At 34.6% G+C, this 10009-nt stretch overlaps 2 protein-coding genes across 2 annotated transcripts; both read left to right on the top strand.

Moving 5' to 3' along the window:
• The first annotated feature begins 5210 nt into the window (after nucleotides 1–5210).
• Nucleotides 5211–8267, top strand: HIS4 (trifunctional histidinol dehydrogenase/phosphoribosyl-AMP cyclohydrolase/phosphoribosyl-ATP diphosphatase). The gene has a single exon (XM_019186425.1). The coding sequence runs from the start codon at nucleotides 5283–5285 to the stop codon at nucleotides 7836–7838; it is 2556 nt and encodes an 851-aa protein (XP_019038145.1). The 5' UTR covers nucleotides 5211–5282; the 3' UTR covers nucleotides 7839–8267.
• A 538-nt stretch (nucleotides 8268–8805) lies between these two features.
• LSB5 (Lsb5p) lies at nucleotides 8806–9747 on the top strand (the record flags this gene model as incomplete). Its single annotated transcript, XM_019180661.1, has 2 exons — nucleotides 8806–9301; nucleotides 9350–9747. Coding segments are annotated over 2 exons (894 nt in total), but the record flags the coding sequence as incomplete, so codon positions are not given.
• Nucleotides 9748–10009: the final 262 nt, after the last annotated feature.

Below are 10009 nucleotides of genomic sequence, written 5' to 3'. Positions count from 1 at the left end.
TTTGATATGACAACGAGATATTTGTTTAAACTTTGATTCAATAATAATAATAATAACAGCTTCAAAACATTTCATAATACTTGATTTGATTGATTTAGTTGTAGACTTCTTTTTGTCTTAAAAATGATATGATTGATTTGCCTTAGAGCACCAACACTTTGTGGACTTTCTTAACTCTGGCTCATAATAATAAATGGAATAACAATAATCCAATAATGAAAATGTAATTTGATTCAGAAGCAATAAAAATAACGATAACAAATCTCTTAACAAAACAACTTAAACACAGTTAACTAGACTAAACAACTCCTTTTTTACTAAACACATCTATAATGAACTATCATAAGGATAGAACCCATATTTATAATCTTTCAGCAAACAACATTTACCAGATACTCATAGCCATGCTATGACATCAAATAACATTATTCGTAGTTCCACAACGATTAACGACATGATTTCATCCAACATAACAAATGCTTATCAACTTATTATGTAACCAAGGCATTTAGCCTAATATCATCTTAAAACCTAACACATTGTGAGAATATGAGAGTTACTCAATCATATTCTGTCGGATTATGTAAGCAGTTTGGAGTCAATTATGTTGACTATAGAATATGAAGAGGTTCCTTCGTATTATTGAGAGTGTTTTATTGTTAGTTCGTGAGATTGAAATCTAGATTGTTAGTTGATTTAGCCTAAATGAAATCTATTGTGATTTTGGCCTGCAATTGGGCCTAGAACATGCTGAGAAGCACAATTACCAAAATGGAGGTTCTATTAGCTTCTATATATGCTAGAATATGCTGCCAGGCTGAGTTGAATTAGTAATTATTTGTGAATCTAGAATCACTAGAAATACTATAAAAGGCGAAATTTTTCTGAATCTTTTCATTTTCTTCTTCTTAAATATACATCAGTTTTTGTCTCGACTTCTTAGTGTAATAACATCGAAACATCAATTATCTGGATAGTAAACCTAAACTAGGGTAATTGAACCTCGAGAAGTCGATTATAGCATCATTGGAAGGCTATAGCTGTTGTTAGTAAAGTGTACTGCTTAGTAAGCACAACCTCTATAGCCTTAGAGATCCCGTATTCTTACAAACATTTAGCCGCATTTGAGGCTCTCTGTCATAACAAACCGAGGGTAAAAAACGTGACTTTTATAATTTTTCATCATACAATTTTGAAGAGTTCCGGTGTTTTTTTTTTGCATTGTTTTTGTTTACAAAACGTTTGAAAACAACATGTATCGTTAATAGTTATTCGTCTTTTCCAGTTCCATTAAAGGCGGCTCAATTGTTTCAATATACTAATAGCAGTGAAATGCGTCGCTACTCAGAGATTCCCAATACTCCAACTCCATTTTCAAAAAGCAACCCAAACGAATTGAAGATAGGGTCTGTTTTAACCATTCCAAATACTGGTAGGGCTGTATTGAAATATGTTGGTCCAGTGCAGGGCAAAAATGGTACATTTGCTGGTGTTGAATTGCTAGGTGAAAGTGCTGCTCTAGGAAAGAATAGCGGTGATGTCAATGGGATAGAGTATTTCAGAACAAAGACACCTGGATCTGGTTTATTCATGACATATGAAAAATTGATGGGATTGGTCGATTATGTGGAATCACCACCTTTGAAAAGATTATCACTAATGAACTCACCAACTAATGTTTTTGGAACCACACCCGCGAGAAGCCGGCTGTCGCTAACGCCTGGTCACCTAGCACATACAAGAAGTATTTCAAAGAGAAGTTCAATCGCAAGATCTCATAGTGGAACTCCACCACCACTGCCACAACAGTCTCAAAAGAAAGTTTCACCGTCCTATGAAGAGCTAAATCGCCTTTCCACAGCAAAGACTTTAGTTGAAAATGAGAAAAGTAACTTGATCCATGAAACTGATTCCCTAAAATATGAAATTGAAGAGCTTAAGTCAAGACTTGAACATCATGAGCACGTTATACGGGAATTAGAGAAATCGCATAACCAAGACGTTCTTAAAATTCAAAATTCAGAAGAAAGGACTTCTGATCTGCAGAAAAAGTTATTGAAGCAAAAGGCATCTCATGAAGAGCAACGCGATGAGCTTTTAGACGTGATTGATCAATTGGAATCTCAAGTGAATGATAACGAAAAACTTTATCTCGGTGAACTTCAAAGATTGCAAATTGAAATTAAAGAGAAAGAGGAATTGCTGCAAAGCTTGCAATCAGGTGATAATAAGAAATCTTTGGAAGGTAATTCCAGGTTGCTGGATCTAGAAAATCGATTTGAAAAATTGAAATTAGAGAAAGATGACCGTGACAAAATAATCGAGGAGTTGAGATCGAAAACAAAAGAAACAGAAGATAAACTTGTAAATTTAAACAAGGAAAGTTTGGAACTGAAAGAAACTGCAATCAGTGACCAAAAGGCCTACGAAGCGGAATTAAAGGATGCTCAAGACAAGATATTAAAGTTGGAGGAAGATCATGAGGTAAAAGATAGAGTAATAGAAAAACTTAGAGAGGAGATCAAGCTAATCAAAGCAGAATCCAAGGATGATGGTTCTATATTGAAGCTTCAAACAGAAGTTCAAGATCTCAAAGACCAATTACAGAAAACAGAGACGGAAGCGCTCGAGGTTTCCAAACTTCAAGACCAAATCAAATCACTAGAAAGTCAGGCTCAATTGAATTCAAATACAGATAAAGTCAATGAGCTCGAGTTCAAATTGGAAAACAAGGAACGTATAATCAAAGATCTTCAAGATCAAATATCCACAAGCCGTGATGTGTCAGTTGAGGGTAGCGACTCCAAAGCTGATTCACACCAATTACGAATGCTCCAAGAGGAACTAATCAAGAAAGATAATATCATAAAAGATAATGAAACTATGCTAAAGGTTTTGGATGCTGTTAAAAGGGAGGCTGAAACATTGAGAGAGGAAATCACCAATAAGCAGCAAAAGCTTGAAGATAAGGAAGCTGAAATCAAAAGTTTGAAAATATCTGATGATTCAAAGAAATCCATAGAGGAAAAATTGACTGCTAAGGAAAAAGAACTGTCATCACTAAGACAAACATTATCAGATCTACAGAAACAGCTCAAGGAACTTAAATTGGTTGATCAAAAGAAGTCCGTTATAGAGACAGAAAGGGCTGATTTGAATGAGAAGCTCAGACAGAAAGAGGCTGAATTGGATAGTTTGAATAAAAAATTGGAAGAAGTGAGCTCCATAGCCAAAGTACAATCTGTTAATGAGAATCATGATTCTATACTAGAGGAAAAAGATATTGAAATCGAGTTACTTAAGGAGGAGCTATTGCAACTCAAATCATCATCAAATCAAACTCCCGAATTTGAAAGTTTGAAAAAAGAATTAAATGATTTGAAAAAGTTGAATCTTTTGACAACCAATAATGAACTTAATAAACAAATTGAGTTACTACAAGCTGAACTAAAGGCAAGACCAAGTGCATCTGAGTTCCAAGAATTGAGATCTGAGCTTGAATTGATTGATGAACTGCGTAAAGTGGAAGCTAAAGATAAAGATAAACAGATTGAAAAACTACAAATTCTATTAACAGAGTCAACAAAGAGATTAAACGAATCCAACAAGAAAATTACTGATTCAGCAAAGAAGGAAAAGTTCAAGCCTAGTCAAATTTATTCAGATAATGATCAGAAGGATGTTAATCGTTCCACAATGAGTAATCTGTCGTTAAACAGACCACCAGTTATTTCCCAGGTTGTTGACGGGGCACTCCAGATCTATGTTCCAGATGCCAAAGATCCAGCAAATGGGCGTAAGCTGTGGTGTGGACTTTGTGAGAGAGAAGGCCACGATAGTATCGACTGTCCTTATGAAAATGATATCTTTTAGCTATAATTAATGAAGAATTTATTTATTTATTTGGGAAATGATTGTTGTAGTTGAAAATCGCAGGCTCACCGGCTTAGGCCTAGTTTTCCCCCGGCAGATGAGCAGATGGCAGATGGCAGATGGGAATTTTTGGGACAAAACCGCGAAATGTCCCATCTGCTGGCCCAATTTTTCATCTGCCAGAGTTCAGCAGATGAAAAATGTTTTTCAGCAGATGGCACTGAATTTTGGCTGGGAGTTTGAAATCGAGAAAAAAAAGGTAGCGAAGCGTATCAAACAGATGGCCTCTACACAACAATAACGTCAACACCACTTCACCATGGGCTCATATAGTCCTTCCAGCCAATGTCAAGGCTAAAGTAGAAGCTGCCGCTTCTATTGGAAAGAAAAATAGAAAATAAGTAAAGGAATTGGTGAACTGAGACGTTAGTTTGTCAGAGACTTCAGGGAAGCTTTGATATATCATTGAACCAAAATGTAGTCTATAAGAGGCTACAAATCACATTGAGAAGGTTTACACCCTTTCTATAGTAAGTATTTGATAGGTCTTATAATCCATTCATTTTTAAATCAGTTTGATATGATGAAACAGTGGAAAAAGAACCTTTATTAACCAACGTTGTTGACCAAAATCTGCTGTCGATTAGTTAAAGCTTACTAGCTCAAAACGAAACGGATCTTCAAATCAGGAAAAGGCTGATACACTTCTTCAGTGTCTTCGCTAACTTTACACTGCTACTTCAGGGTGTAGACTGGCTTTCTATTATGTTAAATAATCATTTTAACATGTGTGATGTTACTGGAAATTTGAACAGGATTAATTCAAGAATAAGTAGCTATAACAAACGAATAAATGACTAGAAACAGCATTAACCTCCACAGAAGAGACTATAAATGAAAACATAACATCAAACACAATTATATAGGATGTTTTGCTAAAGTATAGAAGTCCTTTGAACAGTTCGTCTTGAAGGTTCTTTCAAATCAGAATATCGATATATGATCTAGCGGCTTTCATTTGGCACTGAGCCACTTTCTTTATCTATAGTCTAGTCAAGAAATGAGTACTGTCTCTGTAGCATAGAGCAGTATATCTAATATGGTTGGATATATCTTGTAATGGTGTTGAAACCTCATTCAATTCGACACTTCGCACTTCATCTGCCAGTTTCTCTTCCCCTTTGCTGGCAGATGGCAGATAGAGTCGCGAATTGTCTCTTTTTTTTTCATCTGCTATCTGCCATCTGCTCATCTGCCGGGGGAAAACTAGGCCTTTAATTTTTTTTTTTTTATTTTTTTTTTTCCTTCAGTGAGTCAAAAAGTCAAAAATCACCAGTATTTAATCAGTACAGATTGGATCTTTTATCAAGACAATAGAACCAATCCACCCACCTACTCACATAACAAGGATGCCTTTCCCAGTACTACCTCTTTATGAGGCTGCTGCTTCATTAGAGCAAATAAAGAAACTGTCCGTTACAGGATTAGCATTGTTCAAGCTGAAAGATGAATCAGACTTATCAATAATCACTTCAAATGCTGAACTTTTGAAAAACTCAGAAATTAGTATTGAATTCACTGCAAAAGTTGACATCTCCAAGATAATCGAACTATTAAACAACGGTGTTAGTAAGATTTTTGCTGATGTTGACTATTATGAAGAATTGATTGATGCTGGTATTCCATCAACTAGAATTGGATTAAAATTGACTTCTTGTAATGAAATTTCAAAATACGATGCTTCTGTCTCAGTTATTTTACCATCATCTGAACCATTAGGTGATTTGAAAGCTGCCACTAACGGTGGAGAAAGATCAATCTTTGTTTCCTTAGATGAATCATCTCATGTCACTATCAATTCATTAGTTGCATCTAATTTGATTCCAATTATTAATAATGAAGATTTGACCACTGACAAACAAGATGGCAAAATCTCAATTAGTGATTTATTTGTGAGCTCATTAACCACTGATAGAAAAGATGGTTTGTTCACTACTTTGGTTACTGATGTCCATAATCATTCATTAGGTCTTGTCTACTCTTCAAAAGAGTCAATCAGTGAAGCCATTAGAACCAAAACCGGTGTTTATCAATCTAGACGTCATGGATTATGGTATAAAGGTGCTACTTCAGGGGCTACACAAGAGTTGATCAAATTGGATAAGGATTGTGATGGTGATTGTTTGAAATTTGTTGTCAAACAATCTGGTGTTGGATTTTGTCACTTGGAACAAGATTCATGTTTTGGTAACATTTCAGGCTTAGCAAGATTAGAAAAAACTTTAGCAGATAGATTAGAAAATGCTCCAGAAGGTTCATACACCAAAAGATTATTCACTGATGAAAAATTATTAGTTGCAAAGATTAAAGAAGAAGCTGAAGAGTTAACAGAAGCCGAAACTAAAGAAGATATCGCCTGGGAAGCTGCTGATCTATTCTATTTTGCCCTTACAAGATGTGTCAAGAATGGTGTTTCATTAGAGGATATTGAAAGAAATTTGGATTTGAAAGGATTGAAAATTACTAGAAGAAAAGGTGATGCTAAACCAAAGTTCATTGAACAAGAATCAAAACCTGCAACTACAGCTGCACCAGCAAAGAAAGAAATAGAAGCTGTTGATCCAAATGAAAGAATCTTGATGGGCGTTGTTAACACCAAGACTGCATCAAATGAAGAAATTGAAGCTGCTTTGAAAAGACCAGTTCAAAAAACCTCAGAAATTATGAAACTAGTCAATCCTATTGTGGAAAATGTTCGTCAGAAAGGTGATGAAGCTTTATTAGAGTACACTGCTAAATTTGATGGTGTTAAATTAAGTTCACCAATCTTGAAAGCACCATTTGACCCAAAGACTTATGCCGTTACTCAAGAATTGAAAGATGCTATTGATATTTCCGTGGAGAATGTTTATAAATTCCACAAGGCCCAATTACAAGAAGAGACTTTACATGTTGAAACACAACCTGGTGTTGTTTGTTCCAGATTTGCTAGACCAATTGAAAGTGTTGGGTTATATGTTCCAGGTGGTACCGCTGTTTTACCATCAACTACATTAATGTTGGGTGTTCCTGCTCAAGTTGCTGGATGTAAAAACATTGTTATTGCTTCACCACCAAGAAAAGATGGTTCAATTTCACCAGAAGTTGTGTATATTGCTCATAAAATTGGTGCTTCTGCAATCGTTTTAGCAGGTGGTGCTCAAGCTGTTGCAGCTTTAGCTTATGGTACTCAAAGTGTTCCAAAAGTTGACAAGATCTTGGGGCCAGGTAATCAATTTGTTACAGCTGCTAAAATGTATGTTCAAAATGATACTAGTGCCCTATGTTCTATTGATATGCCAGCTGGTCCTTCTGAAGTTTTAGTTATTGCTGATGGTAAAGCTGATCCAGATTTTGTTGCATCTGATTTATTGTCACAAGCTGAACATGGTATTGATTCTCAAGTTATTTTAATTGGTGTTGATTTATCTGAAAAAGAATTGACAGCTATTGAAAATGCAGTCCATGAACAAGCCTTAGAATTACCAAGAGTTGAAATTGTTCGTAAATGTATTAAACATTCAACTACTTTATTAGTTTCATCTTATGATGAAGCATTTGATTTATCAAACAAATATGCACCAGAACATTTAATCTTACAGATTGCTAATGCTAGAGATTATGTTTCAAAAGTTGATAACGCAGGTTCCGTTTTCGTTGGTGCTTATTCTCCAGAAAGTTTAGGTGATTATTCAAGTGGTACTAATCATACTTTACCAACTTATGGTTATGCTAAAATGTATAGTGGTGTTAACACTGCAACTTTCCAAAAATTCTTAACAAGTCAAGATGTTACACCTGAAGGTTTGAAAAACATCGGTCATGCTGTTATGTCAATTGCTAAAGTTGAAGGTTTAGATGCTCATAGAAATGCTGTCAAAATTAGAATGGAGAAATTGGGATTATTAGATAAAGATTTTGTTTAAATATTTGTACAAATTTAAAAAATAAAAAGTTTCATTTATCATAGACATGTATTAATCTAGCAATAATTATTATTCTTGATCTATAATTTTAACAACTTTTTCAATTGACCTGAACGTTTCAAAGATTGTAAATCTGAATTACCACCAATATGTTCACCATCAATGAAGATGTTTGGAACTGTTGATTGACCAGTGATTTCAGCTAAAGCATCTTGAATTTCAGAACCATCACCAATTTGGTTCAATTGTAAAACATATGGTTGAACTTTCAAATCCTCAAATGTAGATAGTGTTTCTTTACAATATGGACAGTATGATTTTGAAGCAACAAAGATGCTATTTGAATCAATCAAGTTTTTAACTTTTGTAACAACTTCTTGTCTAGCCATTTTTTTAGGTCCAAAGAATCTTTGAAATACTGAAAACAATTTGAATATTAAGAATAAACCTAAGACGATATAAAGTAAATCCATAAAATAAATTTAAAGATTGATTAAATGTAATTATAATTGAGTTTCTTAAATACTTGTACAATTCGCAACCAGAACGATTACGATTATTAATTTTCGGCAATTCTTGTGGCGAAAAAGAGCACTTCGCGAATGCGTTTTGCAAATGCTTTTTTGCGCTTTCGGAGAAATGTTGCGCGGAGCAGGGATGAAATCCCATGGTTGGGGACACATGACAGCTGAGAAGTTGAAAGATGTAAAGGTATCTTTGAGTTCAAAATAGAATATGAATAGATGAATGATATCTTTAAGGTAAACAAAATAATGGATCTTGAAATAAGTCTGAAAGTACTACAGAAAACTATGCTTTCACGTGAAATTGCTCGAAATCTGAACTTGGTGATGTAGTGGCCTTGCGAATTTTCAAATTTAAGAGGTCTGGAGAACAAAAGGGAGATAAAGAGCGTGGGAGAATTCATTTACTTTAGCTGGAATCTCAAGGCCAAAGTAATTGCAAAATGGGTGTATTCACTGATCATCCACATACTGCGATCACTGAAAAGATCAATTCCATCATTGAGACAGATTTGGAACCTGATATCGAGTTACCAGAACTTATAAACACCATCAAGTTACAGTATTCAGGAGCTATTGAAGCAGCTAGAGCAATTCGTAAAAAATTGAAATATGGTCAATCGAAAGAACAATTCAAGAGTTTGGATTTGCTTAATGCAATGGTTGTTAATGGTGGTAGACAATTAGAAGAGCTATATAATGACAGAAAGTTGTTGGAAAGATTAAAGCTGAGTGCAACAGACCCTCAAATTAATACAAAATTGAGAAAAAAGATTATTATATTGGCTATCTCTTGGAATGAAAACTTTTCTGATAAAAAGTACTATCAAGGTATTGCTGGGTTAAAGAAACAGATTCCTACAAAGAGTTATAAACGTAAGAAATCAACAACTGAAACTGGAAGTTCTTCAAATTTCATGAATGATGAAGCTTATAATAGTGAAGAAGACTCAGGCTCCGCAGCAGGCTCATCAAGTAACCTGTCAGGTAGATCCAGAACAAACACTAGTCAAAATGTTGATCCAAATGTTAAATATAAAATTCCAAAAATCAATTTACAGAAAGAATCTCCAAAGATCAAGTTATTAATTGCTGAAGCCTCACAAGCCTCCATAAATTTGAGTAATTCCCTAAAAAGCGTCAATGTTGCTAAGGGTGAAACATCAACAGATAATGTCAAAGCTACTCAATATTTCGATAAATCAAGAATCATTAGAAGAAAAATTTTGCATTATCTACAATTAGTTGATTCTGAAGAATTTTTAGGAAGTTTGATCCACGCCAATGAAGAATTAGTTCAAGCCTTACAACAATATACAGAATATGCAGCAAAGATAACCAGTCATGATTCAGATGATGAAAGTTTAAGCTCTTATGAATCAGGATCGGATTTGGAATCAGTAACTGATTCATTGGCTTCATCAATGATAGAAGAATATGATAGAAGATTCCCATCATCTACAAGAAAAGCACCATTGCCACCATCTAAATTGAATAGAGAGAATACAGCAGAGGGAAACCCATTTGGTGATGCAAATGAAGTGGATGAAAGTGTTGAGTGGAAGTGATTATTACTAGTTTTTTTGTGCATTTTTTAGTTAATTGTGATATAACCTAGTTGTAGTATGACTTTATTTGAAAGAGCTA

Source organism: Wickerhamomyces anomalus, assembly GCF_001661255.1.
Source record: "Wickerhamomyces anomalus NRRL Y-366-8 unplaced genomic scaffold WICANscaffold_4, whole genome shotgun sequence".
Taxonomy (NCBI): Eukaryota; Fungi; Ascomycota; class Saccharomycetes; order Phaffomycetales; family Wickerhamomycetaceae; genus Hansenula; species Hansenula anomala.
The sequence above is the reverse complement of the archived record's forward strand: the minus strand, read 5'-3'. Positions and strand labels throughout refer to the sequence as shown.

Excerpts from the sequence above, each read along its gene's own strand:
- HIS4 (XM_019186425.1), top strand. The coding sequence starts at position 5,283 with ATGCCTTTCCCAGTACTACCTCTTTATGAGGCTGCTGCTTCATTAGAG.